This window comes from Lampris incognitus, chromosome 1, assembly GCF_029633865.1.
Source record: "Lampris incognitus isolate fLamInc1 chromosome 1, fLamInc1.hap2, whole genome shotgun sequence".
Lineage (NCBI taxonomy): Eukaryota > Metazoa > Chordata > Actinopteri > Lampriformes > Lampridae > Lampris > Lampris incognitus.
This window is the reverse complement of record NC_079211.1, coordinates 99308367-99328639: the sequence shown is the minus strand read 5'-3', so window position 1 is coordinate 99328639 and position 20273 is coordinate 99308367. Positions and strand designations below refer to the sequence as shown.

Here is a 20273-nt window from a genome sequence, read left to right as displayed (position 1 = left end):
TAATTTCATTTCCATCTGACAGCTCATGATTATCCGAGACAGGCATAGATACAGAGTTCAACAACCCATAACCTTGTGTACGGTTTGAAACAGAACTGATCTCAGCGATATAATTCACATAGCCTACACCCTGTGAAGCTAGTGAACCCGTTGCCATATCTGGAACATCTTCGTTTCTTCTGACTTGCTTGCAGAGTCCGGTGGCATGTGACACAACATTACTCACTACACCATGTGCGTGTGGAATAAAAGTAGCATCGACATCACCAACCTTATATGACAGACCACCCACCGTAGAATAATCTACAGACGAGGAACACGAAGGATAAAATGCAGAACTGAAATCTTTATTCATCAACATGTTCCCCTCATTGCATGGTAAAACCTTGCCACCAGTGGCCATAACATCAATACCTGCAATGTTCGACCAGGGGGTGTGGGGGTCTGTCGCGCACCGTCAGCGGCGGCGCGGATCTCCCGAGCTGGCACCCCTGGTCTGGTGCTCGTACTTCCGCTTCACGTCAGGCTGAGGACCACCCGCGCCGCCTCTGCCAGCGTGGTGGAACTGACTGTGAGCCCCAGGGGCTGGCGCAGGGCCAGCCGACTGGCTCTTGTTGTAGTTCTTGCGGCGCTTCGAGGCTCGACCTCGCCCCCCCTGCAGCTGGGGCTTCGGAGAGCCTTGAGTGCGTGTCGGAGGCTGCGCGGGACCCTTCTCTTTGAAGGTTTTAGCCAGCAGCTCCGCGTTGGCCAGGTCATGACGGATCTTTTCCAGTGCTGGCTCATCCACACCGAAAAGGCCGTCCGTGTTGATGGGGAGCTTGCGGATCATCTTAACGACCCCGTCCTCTAAGTGACAGTCCTTTGTCCAGAACTCGCGCCTCAGCAGGACTGAGGAGGACAGAGCCGCACCCAGGTTCACCGCGGCATCACGGAGGAACATGCCGATGATCTGAGAAGCCCTCCAAGCCTCGTCCAGGCGTGAGGCATCGGTGTCATCATCCCCCTGGCTCTCACTGTTTGATCTTCATCGCCGCCTCCTTGCTCTCCGGTTCGCGTAGCTTACCAGGGTAGAGCCGGGGAAAAAGAAATTTCTCCACAGTGGGGGGCGGCATAGAAGCAGGAGACCAGCCGGCAACCGTCAGGTGGCTCTTGGTGTTCACTTTAACAGCGGAGCGCACCTTCTCTGGTTCCGGCCATGTGGCTTTGATGGACTCCGTGTTCGGGGGGAAGGGCGGAATGTGCTTATGGTCTTGCGCACCTCCACCGAGGCAGAGAACACCTGATCCATTCCGGGCGTCACCGAGGCATGGACTGGGGCAACCCTTGTGGTCCCTGTCGAAGCCAAGGCCCTCTCGAGGAAAAAAGTGAAAAAGTCGTCGAGCTTTGCCTCCTCCTCGGACCCTTCCTCAGGGACTTGGTAGGAGCAAGATCCGCCATCTTGAGTAGCAGCCTGCGGAACCACCAGCGGGCACATGTGGTCCTGGCTCCCAGGGAGCACAGCAGAAACCAACAAGCCCAGCCGGGGAGGGATCTTGAACACACCGACACCAACCTGAGTGGAAAGGCGTGTGAAACCCAGCTCGTCCGTCGACTGAGCGGCCATGAAGCGCACACCATGCATGGTGGCGCCTCTAGGCTAGTTGCAGTCTCCCGAACATGAGCCATGCTAGGATGGTCGCTGCAAAAAGGATGGAAATCGCCAGCGTCCTTCTTCCTGTGGCAACAACTGTAAAACTCGGCGAAAAGAACATCGACGTCGACGTTAACACCAGCCATAGTGACGGAGAAAACCACACTATTGTCAAAATAGAGAAAATAGCTAAGCTAGCTAGCAATGAAGAAAAAACCCACAACAGAGCTCAGCGCGACACGTCTTCCCTTGAAGGAGGCTCTAGTCGAACTGACGAGTGATGTGGTGACGCATGTCAAGTGCAGTTGTGGGTGGGGCTTAGGGGATGCTGTCGCATGAGTGGTGAATTTCAGAGCCTAGCGTCGCCAGAGGCGAGGGCAATATGTAAATATAGCACTACGGAGTAGCGATAATAGAACCAGTAGTTTGCGAGATTAGCTGCACAGTCATACACGAACAAACGCATAATCCCCTACAATGTAAATTTCAAGATATATCCGAAAGAAGTTTCTGTTACTGAAAACGCACCTTTTCACATATTGTAAGTTTTGTTGCGAAGAAGAATAATCTCTAACTTTTGAGTGAAATGTCTCTTACCTCTAGGTGATTGACCTTTCCCAATACAGTCCTACATCCTTTGGGCCAGAGCACGCCCAGGTTCTGTCCAGCCACCTTCTCCACTCCAGTCTTCCAGGCCTGACCCGCATGGAGCAGATGTCTCTTATGGCGCTGGCTGACACCATTGCCACCACCAGCACTGACATCAGAGAAAGCCAGGGCAAGAGCAGAGGTACCACTGCGCAATAATGTTGTGTTTCTGGGAATGTTTGCAAGATAGCCCTCTCATCTTCCCTTCACACCCAAAACGTTGAAGATAAAAATGTGCAGTGGCTTCCAAAAGCCAAAGTCCACTATTAAGATCTGTTTGTCTTCATCATTTATTCAGTGCTAACCCAATATTATTACTCATGGTGTTTATTATTCAAGAATATGTCATGCAAGTCTGGTACAAATAAAAATCTTTGCGAAAGAATAGTATGAAATTTAAATCTTTAAATATTTTTCTTTGCATACTATTTCCTTTCTTTTCCTAAAAACGCTGTGACACTTTATTTTTCATTTAAGTTCTAATACAAGGACACACTAAATGCATAGATTGAGTTGCTTTAATCTTGATATCAGATCTGACAGGAAGCGTAATCGGGGCAGGCTAGGCTAACTGCTAGCCCATGCAGACTGGTGGTTCCGACAGTCATCCTTGCTGACGTTTGTTCCCTTGGACAGTGATTTTTATTTTTTTTATATAGTTTGGCTATATGTGTTAGTTTGAATATGTGTGTTCTTGTAGTTCTTGAATGTGTTTTTGTCTTTGTGTTGTACTGCTGTGGGCTGGGGGAAACGGCATTTCATTTCATGTGTGCATGTACATGAGGTGAAATGACAATGTTCCTGATTCCTGAGATATTGGCATAATTAACATGGCCCTTTGTGTTATTTCTACTGCAGGTGCCTTAAATTTTGAAAAAGTACAATTCATTTGCAGAAGTTTTTGCAGTTGTTTATAATCCTGTCAGCAGAGATTAATCAGTAGTTGGAGGTCAGATTGTTCTCCTGAATTATGATGGACTGTCCCAGCACCAAATTGCAGCTAAATTCAATGTTTCTCAAGAAGCGATGCAAGACACGCTACAGACGTTTTCAGAAACCAAGTCAGTTTCATTCAGGAATCAGGAACAATTCATTTGTCCTTTCATTTCATGTAATATCGTTTCCCCAAGCCCACATTAGTGCAACACAAAGACAGAAACATATGCCCAAAAACTACGAGAACTTCAAGAACACACATACTAACACATATATCTAAACTTCATTTAGATTTGTTTAGATTCAAATTTGTTCAGATTCACAGCTACATCAGGCAGATCTAAAGCAACCACACCATCAGAAGGCCAACCTATTAAGCTACCATGTTTCTGAGATAGAACAGCATCCACATCCAAGATTCAGAGCCAGCTGAACAAAGAATGCCCTACCCAGCTTAGTAAAATTACAGTCAAAAGACAATGAGTGAGCGTCCAGGTGGCGGGGTGGACTATTCCGTTGCCTACCAACATGGGGATCGCTGGTTCGAATCCCTGTGTTACCTCCGGCTTGCTTGGGCATCCCTACAGACACAGTTGGCCGTGTCTGCGGGTGGAAAGCCAGATGTGGCCATGTGTCCTGGTCGCTGCACTAGCGCCTCCTCTGGTCGGTCAGGGCACCTGTTCGGGGGGGGACTAGCGTGATCCTCCCATGCACTATGTCCCCCTGGCGAAACTCCTCACTGTCAGGTGAAAAGAAACGGATGGCGACTCCACATGTATCGGAGGAGGCATGTGGTAGTCTGCAGCCCTCCCCAGATTGGCAGAGGGGGTGGAGCAGAGATCGGGACGGCTCAGAAGAGTGGGGTAATTGGCCAAGTACAACTGGGAGAAAAGGGGGGGATAATGAGCAAAATGTGGCCTTAATAGAAGAGTAGCAGTTTCCATATATAGTCTTTGAACTTAAAACAAATAAGTGACGAAATTTAGCATGTGCCAAAAGATACTGAACTTTCGTTTTGAAGATTAGAAAAAGTCTTGTTACAGAAGAATCTAAAATTGAGGTTTTTGGTTTTAATCATAGGGCTTTTGTGAGAAGATGGCTGCATGAACATTTAGTACTACAGTGCATAAAACCTACAGGCAACTGTTGTGGTGGCATTATTCAGTTTTGGGGCTGTTTTGCCTATTCGGGAGATGTTGATTTGAACTGGACGAACTATACACTGACTGCAGAGGAGTAAAGCTCTACTTTACAGAAGCATGCCATCCCTACTGGCTTGAAGTTGCATGGAAGAGGAATCATTTTCCAGCAAGATGATCTGAAACACACACAAAGCTTTGCCAGGACTAATTGAATTCCAAGTAAGAGCAATGAGTGTTGACTCAGGCTCAGCAGTCACCAGACCTTAATCCCAGTGAACATCTCTGGGAAAATTTGAAAAGGGATCAGGCGAACACACTGTAATGTCACAAGAAGACCTCTGTAATGCTCTCAGAGTGCTGGAATAATTTGGATTCTCAAATTCTGCAAAATCTTGCAGTAGCAATGCCAGGCAGAATACAAACTGTAGTTAAGACAAATGAGGATGCACCAAATATGGAGAAATTTGACTTTTTTTAACAGCAAAATATTTGAATTCTGACTGTGAAAGTGACATAAACTTGCTTAAGAAACATCAACTTTGTGAAAATTATGTTTTAGTTTTTGATGAATGATGAAAACAAACTGATCTTGGTAGTGGACCTAACTAAACTAGTGGTATATAATGGATCACAAAACGTATGGTTCGGATCATAGACAGATATAACTTTGCTTTACATTTATTCTGTAAAACACTTAAAGCAAAGAACTTTTGCCCATGGTCTTAAATAAAAACAACATTCAAGATGTCCAGTGTTTAAATAAAATCTTGAAATATATAAAATAGTCAATACTCGATTGTTAAATTAGAAATATATAAAATAGTCAATACTCAATTGTTAAATTAGAAATATATTGTAGCGAATTCTGGGGGGCAACCACAGGACCTGCCACAGCCGGGACGCGAACCCGTATCTCACGCACTGCGGGAGACATCGCTGACCACTCCAATAAAGGGTCCGACCCGTTAGCCAACGGCCAACGTGTCTACTTTATCCATGCACGTTACACTACCCCCCTCCTTTGGGAAAGTGCGTCCACGCATATCCCACTTCTGACACCAATGTAGCGAATTCGGGGGGGGGGGCAACCACAGGAACTGCTGCAGCCGGGACGCGAACCCGTATCTCCCGCACCGCGGGAGACATAGCTGACCGCTTGACTAAAGGGTCCGACCCGTTAGCCATTGGCCAACATGTCTACTTTATCCATGCATGTTACAATATAAAATAGTCAATGCTCAATTGTTAAAGTGCAATATGAGGCATGGTACCTTCTTCCTTTAAATGAGGCTCTTCAAGTTCTTCTGCTCCTCTGCTAGCCATAACTATCATGGCTAGCAGAGTTGCGCTTTTTGCAACGTGAGCATCCCTGATTGATTCATTTGGATTCAACATCCCCTCTTCATGTGAATACATAAAATGTTGAATTTTGCAATTAATGGGCATCCAGGGAGTGTAGCGGTCTATTCCGTTGCCTACCAACACGGGGATCACCGGTTCAATTCCCCGTGTTACCGCCGGCTTGGTCGGGCATCCCTACAGACACAATTGTGTCTGTAGGGATGTGTCTGCAGGTGGGAAGCCGGATGTGGGTATGTGTCCTGGTTGCTGTACTAGTGCCTCCTCTAGTTGGTTGGGGCGCCTGTTCGGGGGGGAAGGGGAACTGGGGGGAATAGCGTGATCCTCCCATGTGCTACGTCCCCCTGATGAAACTCCCCACTGTCAGGTGAAAAATAGCAGCTGGCGACTCCACATGTATCGAAGGAGGCATGTGGTAGACTTTAGCCCTCCCCAGATCGGCAGAGGGGGTGGAGCAGCGACCATGATAGTTTTCAGTCACGTGACAGTGGCGGGCAAAACAAAGTTCCAGCATGGCGGCCAACAGTGGAAACTCCATAGAGCAGCAGCACAGACCTGTCAATTTTCCAGCTGTTCCAAGTAACGACTGTTTGGATCACCTTACGAAAGAAGAAAAACAAAGATATATTAACAAACTACAAGTTTTGGGCACTTGCGATCCATATACAGCAACCGCCGCAGTATTTCAGTCTCTAAAAACAACGAAGTCCCTGTCAGAGCTCCAATTTAGCGATGTTTACATATATCTTGTGGAGAATCCCGCTGCTTACACTGCCGCCAGGATGAAAGCTTACAATAGGACAGACAGTTATATGTATTTTCATTCTGGATGGGTTAATAATGCTGCCGTTTGGGAAGTGTTTTGCCCGCCAGGTGGGCGTTCCAATATGAACATGACGTTTCGTGAAAACTATGGATTGGCCAAATTAAATTGGGGAGAAAAAAAAGGGGGGGGTTGCAATTAATTCGCAGTACATGTGTGCCGAACTGTGGGGGGTGATCCGTATGGATCAACTATATTCCGTCACACCACTAGTGGTATAGAGTTGTTTTCCATTGGTGTGTCATTTTACTTCTGTGGGATTCCCTCTGAAACATGAGTTCTCCCCTGGCAAACTACCAGAAATAGTATAAGTTTGCTATGGAGATGCCTGAACGTTTTGTTTTTGCACAGCAAACTGCAAGGTGAGATAAGGCACAGATTGTAGTCTGTTTTTGTACATTTGGCCTTGAGTGGGTGGATACCACTTTTGGAACAGCTTATTTGCTGTAAAATAACAAAATCTGACATCTGACAGAAAATGAATTCATATAATCAGTTCTTTAATCACTTGCTCACTGACAATGATTTTGCTGCATTGTTCAAAAAAAGTTATTTAATCATATAATTATTCAGGCATTGCATTATGTGAGCAAGTTGGGAGAGGTTTGTACTTTTGGATGCATTTTAAACTTAAGATTCAACTTGTGTACCAATGTTGTGTAAGACTAACAGTTTGTTAATGCTGACTTATCAGGTGGAGAGACTCTGGATGACTGTGGTCTGAAGTTCCTGCTTGCCGTCAGACTTCATACTTTCCTCTCTACTTCTCTGCCCCCTGCACACCGAGTGCAGCTACTTCGGCAAGGTACAGTCACACACTGGGGACTTTCCAGTGTTGACATGGTCATGTTGATCAGGAGCCTACCACCTGCCATCCAATGCTGCTGTCAGCCAGATGAATGGAGATTCACTTTTTTCAAAAGAATTTCCAGCCTATCTAGAAAAAAATTACCTAGGTTACTTTTTTAAAGTGTAAAGAGAATCAGTAGTCAGTTCATCTTATATTTTCATGTAAAGCAACTCAAAAAGGTTAATAAAAAGCCCTAAAAACAATTATCAATTTCAGGGTCACTGTTAAAATGAACAGCTCACTGTTCAGCACCTTGCAATCCACCCTGAGAGGAATCATACCATTTTTCCTCCAAATATGAGCTGTTTACAACTTTTTTAACTTAAATATGCCCTTATGAGTTTCGCGCCAACTGAGCACATGTAGAAGTTTACTGAATGCAAAGCAAGCAAGCATACTTGCTTGACTAGACAGCAGTAGTGCTTCACATCTATGACACTGTCTGTTCTTGTTATACAATAAGGTTTATTAATAGTAGAGAGAGAGTAGTAGAGACAAGTGAGAGAAAGCTTGGTGAGATTTGATACTAGTCAGTGGGGACATGCGTGTCCCTATAGAAGCATTGGAAAACAACCTGCTACCTCAGCCCGAGCTTTCTAAATTTTGATCTGAGGATTCCAATTTTAACTTCTTAGCCCTGTCATAATGTGGGTTGCTGATGTGAGCCAATGGTGCTCCCCTTACCTATAACTATTACAATAGCCAGGTACCCATGAGCAAGGCACTTAACCCCATCTGTCACATCTGAATACTGGTCATTAGTACATAGCAGCGGGTGTAAAAGCCCAGCTCTTTGACATGAGGGACTGTAATGCTGCCTTGAAATAACTATCCTGAACCAACAGTGCTAAATAACACTTAATGCGCCTTTTTTAAAGCATTTAAAAAAATGTTGCCGTGTCGATATTTTTACAACAAAATCCGTGCCTCTTCTCAGTCCTGTGTCTATTCCACTGAACTCTTCCACAGGTCTATCAACGTGTCATTATGCTTGGGCGTTCCACTCTGAAGCTGAGGAGGAGCTCCTCAATATGTTGCCTGCTCTACAGAAAGGAGAACTCACCTGGCCAGAGCTGCGCTCCATGGGCGTGGGCTGGTGGTTGCGCAGCACCAACAAGCTCCGCAGGTGTATTGAGAAGGTACAGGGCCTCATAGTCAGTTTACATCAGCTCTCAGACAGAACTAAACTCTTAATAAGTCATTCTCATAGTAATTGTTTTTGCATTATCAAAATGAACTAATTTTCAGTTGAAATCTTGCAAATTACAAGTAACATTTCTCTGTATATAATGGTGTTCCCCACTTGATACATTTCGCTCAGTGAGTTTGGATTTGTTTCAAATTAGACTTTGCTTCTTTTTTTTTTTTTTTACCAGTTGTCTTCAGAACCAGAATCATAGTATCTATATATACAGAAGGAAGGAAATCTACAATAGCATGATTATATGAAAAAAAATTCACTGCCATACAGTATTCATATTTCTTGGTCATGTGATAAGAGACAAAAATGAAAGGTCAGAAGATACAATACCTAACATAAGAATAGCTTAGTTTAATGTTTTATAATTTGTGGGTCCTTGTTATGTCTGTGGGTTGCTTTATCTTATTTTGCAGTCATTTATGAGGTAGTTCACGAGTTCAAGTATTCCTCCATGTATTTAACAGCACGTTCATCGAATACTGCTCAATATTGGTTACAAGGTTTAATAAAGAACTCTTTGCTCCTTCTGTTGAATGATTGGAAACAAAGTGGGAGCATTAGATGCCAAGTTGTGCGTTAATAAAATTCTATAGCACCATCACCTGTCTGTCTTTGATTAACGGCTGGCCATTGGCATGCGCATCCTCTTCACGTCACATTGATTGCCCTTCTCGCTTAGAAATAAACTGCTGTCAAAGTAAGAGATAGTGGAATTTCGCTGAGGTTGCTCTATAATACAACGCTACAATTGACTGTGTGCTACTCCCTGAAATGATCCATGAAGCTACATGTCGCACAGATGATAAAGCTGCTTAGGCTGCAGAGACGTGAGCTGAAATATGTAACTTTTGGGGGCGGGGGGTGTTCTGCGCTGTTAATGTTTTTATTTTTTGTTTTGTCAGGTTGCCAAGGCTTCTTTCCAGAGGAACAATGATCCTCTGGACGCAGCTATTTTCTACCTCGCCATGAAGAAGAAGGCAGTGGTCTGGGGACTGTACAGGCAGGCATAACTGACAGGGATTTGCATGTGGAATACACATACACTGATTGGATTTCAGATTATTCTTCCTTTGTTTCCTGACCCCTCCTTTGACACAAATATTCTCACACACACACACGCACACGCATCTATCCTACTGAGCCGAGATCAGTGCTGTCGGATTACAGAGGACTAATGACATCAATACTGTTGTTTTGAATCTGTGATCTCGTTCTCGGCAGGTCTCAGAAGAATGCCAAGATGACTGACTTTTTCAGCAACAACTTCAGTGAGGATCGGTGGAGGAAAGCGGCATTGAAAAACGCCTTTTCTCTGCTGGGAAAACAGCGGTTCCAGCACTCCGCAGCTTTCTTCCTGCTGGCTGGGTCCCTCAAGGATGCTGTGGAGGTAAAGAGGAAATAATCATAAGCTAAACCTGTCCCTTCAACGGCACTTGGCACTTGACTTTCACTAAACTCAAAAGTGGAAATGTTGCTTTGAAGATGAATAGGATCAAGTATTCCTCAGTTGTTTTTTTTAACCGTTAAATCATTTATTATCCATTTTACCCTCGTTTGGTTAACAATTTTCTGGCCTTACCAGGGGAGTTTTAAAAAATGTGCTCTGAAGTTTCGTCACTTTTATCACTTATTGTTTTCAGTTGTTGGTTGAGAATAAGGTGAGAATACTATAAGGCACTTGGGCTTTTTTTCCCCTCACTCACACAATCAGCATTTAGCTGTTGCTGTGTTGCTTTACAGTATCTTTTCTTTGTAAGAAATACAACCCTAATTCCAAAAAAAGTTGGGACAGTATGGAATTTGCTAGTAAAAACAAAATGAGTGATTGTAAATTTACTTTGACTCGTATTCAAACAAAACCCATATAAAGACGAGGCATATCATGTTTTACCTTATCAACTGCATCGTTTTTTGAAGATAGACGTTTATTCTGAAATTGATGCCTGCAACACGTTCAAAAAAAGTTGGGACGGGGGCAGTTTAGGACTAATAGTGATGGGACAAGTTGAAATAACAAGGTGATGTGAAACAGGGGATGTTAAACAAGTAATGCAGTTGTGTGATAGTAGATAAGGAGCCTCCAAAAAAGGCCTAGTCCTTCAAGAGCAAGGATGGGTCGGAGCTGACCAATTTGCCATGGATGCAACAGCGAATAATCCAGCACTATGAGAACAATGTTCCCCAAAGACAAATCAGTAGGATTTGGAGCGTTTCACCCTCTACAGTGCATAATATAATTAAAAAGATTCAAGAAATCCGGTCAAATCTCTGTGCATGGGGAGCAAGCCGAAAGCCACTTCTGAATGTGCATGATCTCCGATCCCTCAGATGTCACTGTCTTAAAAACCATCATGTGCCTGTAATGGCTATCATGAAATCGGCTCGGGAATACTTCTGTAAACGTCTGTTAGTTAACAACATTCACTGCTGCATCCACAGATGCAAGGTAAGGCTTTACTATGCAAAGTAGAAACCCTACGTCAACACTGTCCAGAAGCGCTGCTGACTTCTCTGGACTCAGTCTCATCTGACATGGAAAGTAGCACAGTGGAATTGTGTTTTGTGGTCCGACGAGTCAACATTTCAGATAGTTTTTGGAAAAAAACAGCTGTTGTGCTCTCTGGGCCAAAGGAAAATTAACCATCCAAACTGTTATCAGTGTTGGGGCCAAAAGCCAGTGTCTGTCATGGTTGTGTCAGTGCCCATGGCATGGGTAACTTGCACATCTGTGGGGGCACCATTAATGTAGAAAGATATGTACAAATTTTAGAGAAACATATACTGCCGTCCAGACACTGTCTTTTCCAGTGACATCCCTGCATTTTCCAGCAGGACAACACCAAACCACATACTGCCCGGATTACAAGTGCATGGCTGCGTAAGCAGAGTGCGGGTGCTAGATTGGCCTGCCTGCAGCCCTGACCGGTTTCCAATTAAGAATGTGTGATGCATTATGAACTGCAAAAAACTGCAACGAAGGCCCTGTACAATTGTACAGGTGAAGACCTGCATAATGGATGAATGGGGGGAAATTCCACTTGCCGAACTCAACCAGCTGGTGTCTTCAGTGCCCAAACCCTTATTATTAAAAGAAGTGGTGATGTCACACAATGTTAAACGCGCGACTGTCCTAACCTTTTTGAAACATGTTGCAGTCATCAGATTTGAAATCTGTGTATATTAAAAAAAAAAAACAATTAAATTCATTAGGTAAAAAAACATAATAACTTGTTGTAGTGTTTTCACTATAGTACAGGGTGAACAGAATTTACAAATCACTCGTTTTTATTTTTATTAGCATTTTCCATACTGTCCCAACTTTTTTGGAATTATGGTTGTAAATAAAATTCCACAGCCATGGAATAACTATCTAAGATCATGGCATAATGTAAAGATATCATTAAGAAGCAGAAAAACATCCACTAACAAACCATCACGCCAATGCTCTTGCAATGTGTATTATTCTTTTTTCATTATTAAAACAGCTTGCCACATTTCAACAGCAATGTCCTTGTCAAGAGCTTTTAGCACAATGGACTGAAGAATTATTAATGTTGGGACTTGACTCTCGGGTGTTGCTGTTTCTCTGGTCACAAGAATTTTCATTCGCATGATATCATTGCTGAGTCAGACCCCCTCATTGACATCCATTAAGTACAGGCTTTGAACTTACTACTTTAATGTAATATGTTCTATATAATATGTTTTCCTTGCTACTACATGTTTATATACCTAATTTCAGATGTGTCTACTGTTATGGAATAGCTTCCGGAGGCTACAGTGGATTATTGTATAGTAGCCGCATTTTTGCACACACATCCACAGACCTGCTTTATGTTATCTTGTTTGTGCACCCTGTTATTCATACACACTATGCTACTTAGAAAGTCCTAGAGGGGAAAGAGTCACATAATTTCATCTGCATAAGCAACACCCAACTTTTTCAAAACATTTTATGTAAATTAGAATTATCCGGGCAAAGGGCAGCAGTTGACTTTGGTCTCTCTGGCTGTTAGGTAGCCTAATTAAAATGCACATCACACCTTGAGAGTTGGAAGCGACTTGCACTCCTCACCTCACTCCCTGCTGGGTGTACATTCATTTACCCTCATGAGTTTCAGTTTCTTACCCTCACTGGAGATAAATGGAAAAGTTCTTAGCCTAATTAGTAAGTAAGTAAAATTCTTGTGAGATGTTAAGTTTTGTCAAACCCCCTTTCCTGCATTATATGAAGAACGTATTCATTTAGTCTCAGCCAACCTTGTCCCGTGTCATCCGGTCCTTGCTCTTAGTGGCAGTTGAAACCTTCTTAATGATGAAGAGCTGAAAGATTCTTGTTTACATTCCTTAACTCCTCTCTCCCAGGTGTGCTTAGAGAAGATGAGGGACTTACAGCTGGCACTGGTGATCTCCAGATTGTATGAGTCAGAGTTTGAGACAGCTTCCACCTATAAAAAAATCCTCCAGAGACACGTCCTGGGACAAGACAAGCAGGTACTTGGGGAAAGATAATGGTTTTGTGGTGGAAAATGCTTGATTTGAATAATATTCAGGCTCCCTGAGGCTTGTTCACTGTCAGCTCATTTTTAAATGTTATGTTCCACAACACCCAAAAATCTATGATTGGCCATCTTGGATGTACTGACAGATGTTGCCACAATTTACCAGAAATTACCAGTTTTGGTCAATTAGGGAATAATTTCACTTTTTTTCTCCCCCCGATTCAGATTCCAGCTCACCAGGACCCATTTCTACGCAGCATGGCTCACTGGGTCCTAGAGGACTACAGCCGTGCTCTGGATACTCTGTTGGAACAGCCTTCCAACAGTGCTGGCACTGGGTCCTCCGGTAGTACATTTAATAGTGTTAGGTCTATAGTACTATAGCATTTCTTTTTACCATTGTTGTGATTTAGCTGGCACAGTCTGCCAACAAACTCTTAAGATCTTGCTGCTTTAAACATTAAGCATGAGTAGATAAAATGATGAGCCTTTAGTGTTTTCAAGAATACTAAAGAGGCCAGTTATAATGGGAGTGATTTGGCGAAAATAGTCCAGCAGTTGCATACACAGAACTTGCTCTGCTGGGAACAGCTCAGATACAGGCCTATTAGTTTGATTGTTGGCAGTAAACATGGCCAGTAACCATTCCACTGTAAATGTGAATGCACCATAAGGAGCACAGCCAATGCTGGGACAGCTATCCTTTGTTGTCATCTGATGTCACAGCTCTCACATGCAAGCATTTTGTCAAATTAGATGACACTTAAATGGTTGTCAGAGAAATTAGGTCATCACTACGGCAAATTAGAATATAGATAAGGAAACATAGACAAGTAGAGAATAACTGGAATTACTATAGTGTTCTTTACAGTTAAGTTTATTAGCACTGCTACATCGAATAAAAAAAAAGGAAGATTATCACCTTTGCTCGTATTGTCCATCGTGAGAACTTGATATATTAAGTTTAGGTTGCAAAATTGCATGAGTGAAAGCTACCCATTGGGTGCAGAGGGTGCTTTGGATTTGAAATGTTATACAGCGGGCTATATGTGTAAAGCTTGTATTAAGAGTACGCAAAGCACTGAACTTCATATGAACCTCGCTACTATTTTAGAGAGGAAGCGGTCCCAGATTAGCATCCCAATGGTCTTTGCACAGGATCTGCCCCGAGCAGAGTTTCACATGCTAAAGGCTTTCTTCACTGGGGCTGTAGAAAGTCTTTAGCTCTTGCATTTCATACACACTCATCTGTCCTTGTTGGATTCATAGGTTGTCACGTTCTCGTACATTGTATGTGAAAATATGTCTGGCACTGATAGTATTTGATGGCACACACATCTAAAAAACTGAGAATGTATTGTGAAATTTTAGAGAAGGAATTTTTTTGCATCACCGTTTTGTCTGTCAGCTCTTGTCAGTCAGTCAGAAATTTGTTAAGCTTCCAAGTTTGGCCTCTGTCCTCCTATAAGTGACTGTCAAATGCAGTTTGTCAAGATAAGAGGGCTTATGATGCTTGGAGCTTCAATTTGTCCAGAGGTTGATTACAGATACAGTGTGGCTCACTGCAATTCCATCTGTGTGTCAGATCCAATAATACAACTTGTCTATGCAGGTACAACTTCAATCAGAGCAGTTAAAATGCTGTAAGGTAGTTCCAAAGACAGATAAAGACTTGATGTGCTCTCTTGTTCCATCTCATTGTAGGTTCCTCTTCCTTGTCCCCATGCAACCCGGAGGTCTTCAATTTCTACATCTACCTACGTACACACCCACTCCTTCTCCGCCGCCATTTTAGCTCCTCGGACAAGGCTAAGGTCGGCCTGACAGCTGAGTGCCGCCGAGCTGACTCCATAAGCTTGGTAGAAAGAAGGCTATTTTTCACTGCAGCGTATGCACATCTACAGGCAGGCTGCCCTATGCTAGCCCTAGAAGTTCTGTCCAAGATGCCCAAAGTCCATAAGCACTCCACACTGCTTGACCAGCAGGAAACAAGCAGCACTGCAGAGCTCAGTGACAGGGGTAAGAAAGAACGGGCATCTGACCTGGACTGGTCTCAGACAGTTCTGAACGGCTACGAATCAGGAGGGGACAGCTTATCTAACAGTCAGTCTGATTCAGTTCTAAGTTTTGACTGGAGCCAGCCATCCCTTACCATCCCGGATGAGCCTCTGGAGATTAAATGGGACAGCGACAAAGACGATGAAGGTGATGAAGAAAATGGAAACGATGAGAAAGGGGGAGTGGTGGACAGCAGCAGTGTGTTCCAGGACACGCAGGACATTATATCCCCGCTGACAGAGCCTGTCTCCGAGGGGGACAGAGAAGACAGCGATGATTTCATCGCACCTTCAGATGACATCTTGGCAGCCCAGTTGAAGTTCAGTGCCTGCCTGAAGATCCTGACCAATGAGCTGCGGACGCTGTCGACTGGGTATGAACTGGAAGGAGGGAAGCTTCGCTACCAGCTCTGCCAGTGGCTGGAGAGAGAGGTGATGGAAAACACACTCGCTCAAAAAAAAACACACACAATGTGACGGCTCCTCTAGTGGTTGTGGTTTGGGTTTTGTTTGTTTTTATTTTTTTGTTTTTTTTTGTTCTTTTATTAATTCATTTTTGTCAGTTAAAATAATTCTTGAGGAAGATGTACTGGAGCCCACATACCTACTGCACTTGATCTTAGCCAAAAGGCCGAAAGCGATACCTATGCACATATAAACATGTTTTGTTTGAACCGTTCTTGCTTGTGTAAACCTGAAAATAGTAATACTGTCAGAGATTTTCTCCTGTGAGATGCATGAAAGACAAACAACTTGATTGAACTAGAACGCTCGGTTACAAAAAATAAGCTGTCTAACAGCTTGATTAAATCTTTATTGTGCCGTCACTTTGCTTATGCATAATGAATTTCGTGTTGATTATTAACGTCATCATCTTGCTTCCCTCTAGGTGGTTGCCCTCCAGCGTTGCTGCAGCTATAAGCCCTGCCTGCCCGAGCTGTCTGGCCAGGGAATGTCCCCTGTCTCAGGGCCAGAAGAAGAGCGGGTGGGTGTCATGCCTCTTCACATTCATTTGCATAGAACAATATATACCGCTTGTGCTGCGAAGACATGACATGCTCAGATAAGGTTACAGTGTGAAAGTTTTATGACTTGGTTTCAAAACGTGTTATAATTAGGGATGGCTACCAAAACCCAGTATTAAAAGGGCACCGGTGCTAAATTATTAAAGACCGTAGTGTTGATAAGCACCGACGTTAACAGTTCTGCTATCGGTATTGGAGAAATTAAGAAAATCCATCCATCCATTATCCAAACCGCTTATCCTGCTCTCAGGGTCGCGGGAATGCTGGAGCCTATCCCAGCAGTCATTGGGCGGCAGGTGGGGAGACACCCTGGACAGGCCGCCAGGCCATCACAGGGTCCACACACACACACACACACACACACACACACACACACACACACACACACACACACACACACACACACACACACACACACACCTACAGAGTTTGCTCTTTGTAATAATGGTGGAGACACAACTAAACGGTCTAAAGTCTGGTTATACGTCACTAGAGTCGATGCTAACAATGTTCGTCACCACAAGTACAGCAAGTCTTTTGCATGTAAGGGCAGAAACAACAGCAATCTTTTGAAACATCTAGCGAAAATGCATCAGATACAGGCGGAGAAACGCAGGGTTTTCGACTGCCTAGCTCGTAGTTCATCTCTCGTTGCCCCATCTACCTCAGGTATGTTATATATGCTAGAGCCCACACGGAGTTAACTAGATTATACAAACATGGGTTGATGATTAAAAGTAACGCTCTGTCCAGACATGAGAAAATAAAGCAATGGTAATTCTGTTCTTAATTTTTTTTCCCCTCTTAAAAAAATAACAAAAAGAACAGATAAGAGTACCGTTAAAGTACCAGATCGAAAAGCAGTATCGTTTAAGAGTAGTAGTACCATTAAAATCTTAACGATATCCATCCTTAGTTATAATTAACATAGAAGACTGGTGCCAAACTATCTTTTTTTCTGTCTTGGACATTTGAACTTTAAAGATTGTCCATCTTTTTCGATTGTCCACATTCTCGTCACCATTTTATGTCATCTCATAGTACACCTGATTAACGGAGTTTATTCAATGAACTGCACCTCCACCCACACCCATTGCATAATTTTAAAATCACGATTGTATTGCAAACAGCTGCCAGTTGTTTGTCTATTTTTGATAGCAACACAGATTAATATGCATGATTTCAGTATCTATTAGTATCTTTATGTCCTCCATATATTTGATTTGTCCTTTGGATTACCCATTACCCAATTTCCCCTCGGGGATGAATAAAGTATTCTGATTCTGATTGCTTATCATTCTGGGACCTCAGTTACAAAACAGTCAGCTTGTTGAATTTGACACATTAACAGTGGTTGTTGATTGACGTGACTAAAAAAAGCCATTAAATTAAGGATTTTTTTTTTCAGCCTGAGAGTCCGCGTGGTGAGAGCCAGCGGAGCAGGAGACAGTGGCTCCAGAGAAACCAGCCCTTACTGAGGATGTTCCTCAGCTACTGTAGCCTGCATGGCTCCCACGGGGGAGGGCTGGCCTCCGTGCGTATGGAGCTCATACTACTGCTGCAGGAGTCACACCAGGTAAAAGTGACATGCACAGGGGAATACTCATAGCTACTGATTTACAGTTTGCTAGTTTGCAATTTTCAGTGGTCTGGCTCCTTGGCTGTTGCCAAGTAATTGCCTTGGCTATCAAATAGAGGGCACTGGTACATACATGCAGCCACTCTCTCATCTGAAGAGAGGTGGCAGAAACATGGCACTCAAAGAGGAACGCGCCTAATTTTTTTATTTTTTTTTGTCTGTTGCTCTAAGCACAACTACCAGCATGCAAACTACTGGTAGTAGGACTCGTCAAAGCAATAGTGTAATGTTTTACCTGGCAAATAAACACTTGTCATTGATAATGTGAAAAAGATATGTTTCTCAGTTCATGTAAAACATGAGAAAATGCCTGGCAGCTATATATAAAACTTACAAGTCAGACAAAGGAGTAACAGAAGGTTACAAAAGAGAACAGAGTAAGGCATAAATGAAAGACAAATCAGAAAGCTGTCTGAAAGCCTGTCTTAATACAACAATAGGTCCCATGACACACACGCACACACACACAGACCTATTTCCTGTTTACTGATGACTGGAAACACACCTGCAGCAATGGGCTGACAGGTTGTGCTGATTTGTCAAGCACTCAAGGGAGGTCCTGCCTTAGGCTCATCATTTAGATGTTTGAGGAACAATTTGGAGAGGTAAACAACTCAATGAGCTGACATGAGAATGGCACCCTTGAATATCAGCTCAGTTGACTGGCATTGGGAGAACATTTTCTGTTCTACCGCTTTGATTTTTAAATAAAATCTATTCCTTTGGTCTCAGCACTGGTCCCATGGTTGTCAAGTCTTGGGATTGTTGTCGAGGAAACTTTTTTTTTGTCAATGTCTATTATATTCAGTGTGTGGGCTCTCTGTTGAGGAGTCAAGTAAGAATTGGATGGTATTGATCAAGAGTGACAAATCACATGCTTTTGGTATAAAGCCACACACGAGCACAGGTTACTGCTGTCATCACACTGAAAGTTAACTCATCTTGTGTGATTGGGATTCAGTGGGAGGCTTGCTGTTGCTTCACAGTTAGCAGCACTCATATTTTCTAGCTCCCCTTACGAGCTATCCTCCGAGAAAGTGAGTAAGAAAGTTTGACATTTCTAGTCTCATTTTTCATGTCAACTGCAAAGTTAACTTAGTAGATTTAACCAAGTCTATAATTACGGATGTGGGTCTTGTGGTTCTATTTGTGAATCTGGTGAAAAGCATATTTTTCCACAGTTGTTATTGCGTTTGTGGACATGGCCGTGTCAATGTATTTTAAAGCATCATGAATGGACACACAACACCATGTTCATCTTTGACTTCTGTCAACAGGATGACTCTGTAGAGTCAGCAGTGATGCCCTGCACCCTACCCACCTCCATCCCTCTCCTATTGGCCTGCACAGCTAATGCCAAGACAGTGGTAGCCAACCCTATAGTCCACCTTACCAACCTGACTCATGACATCTTACACACCATCAATACACTGGACTCTCCTCCTCACCCAGATGTCATCAGCAATGAGGTGGGGAAGACCAGAGATCATCAGTTTCACTCTTTTCTGTTTGCACCCATGTTTGAATTATTCTGACCTCGCTAGTGTTCGGTTCATCCGGAGAGTCATGCTCTCTGCAGTCAGTCGGCAGTCATTGTGATGAAAGAGATGACTATGGGATTAAGACAGAAAAATTAAAAATATATTTTTTGCACCTGTTTAGCGGTCATGTGGCAATTTGCAGAAATAATTCACGCAAAAGAAATTGCCTAGACAGCATGGAGTTGGAAGTTCCCTATTGAGGACAGAACCGTGGTTTTGATTTTAAGTTAGAGTTTCATGAACAAGGGCAAGGGGAGATGTGTTGACTGACCCATACACTCAAGTCTAGTGTTTTTCTCCACCAGTAGTTCAGCAATGGCAAAATTGATTTAAGTTTCAGTAGTGAAATGATGATTCAAGCATGTTGTTGACACAAAAGATTTTATATTTCTAATGTTGCTGTTGAATTTAAATATCAATTACACATCAATTAATGTTCCTCAAGTAGACCCTCACTCTAATTATCTCTGCCAGGCGGTATCCTGGAGGGGATTATGCATTTGGTCAAACACGTGCATGTTTGCATGTCCGTGTGTGTGTGCGTGTGTGTATCCACCCACGGCTAATCTCATAAACTACTGGGCCTATCAACCTAAAATGTTTTGTGCACAGTTATGAGTGTATGATGAAGAAAGTCTCCTGGTTGTGGTTATTCAAAATCTTCAAAAAACATTTGTTCTCGCTATCGCCGCTCCCTCTCTTCATTCATTCTCTAGCTCGCTCCACCAACGCTGCTTTCTATCGCTGCCCGATCTGAGTCAACTGTGCACCTGCGCGACTGTTGAGTTAGATGGGGGAGCGACAGTGTCAAAACAGATATTATGTATTCAGGTATGAATCTTGAAAGTAAATGACAATTCAGTTGTATTTTGCACGCCAGCAAATCATTCACTGCTTATCTCAGCACAGGAGAAGTGGAG

At 43.3% G+C, this 20273-nt stretch overlaps 1 protein-coding gene across 1 annotated transcript in view; it reads left to right on the top strand.

Annotated features, from left to right (window-relative positions):
- The window catches only part of LOC130125546 (dmX-like protein 1), a 99789-nt gene that overhangs the window by 44817 nt on the left and 34699 nt on the right, over positions 1-20273 (top strand). The window contains exons 21-31 of the mRNA XM_056295134.1: positions 2234-2420; positions 7233-7343; positions 8358-8527; positions 9492-9589; positions 9811-9976; positions 12955-13083; positions 13317-13437; positions 14796-15580; positions 16038-16133; positions 17582-17749; positions 19090-19281. Of these exons, the coding sequence (XP_056151109.1) occupies positions 2234-2420; positions 7233-7343; positions 8358-8527; positions 9492-9589; positions 9811-9976; positions 12955-13083; positions 13317-13437; positions 14796-15580; positions 16038-16133; positions 17582-17749; positions 19090-19281 (2223 nt within the window). The remainder of the gene's footprint in view (positions 1-2233; positions 2421-7232; positions 7344-8357; positions 8528-9491; positions 9590-9810; positions 9977-12954; positions 13084-13316; positions 13438-14795; positions 15581-16037; positions 16134-17581; positions 17750-19089; positions 19282-20273) is intronic.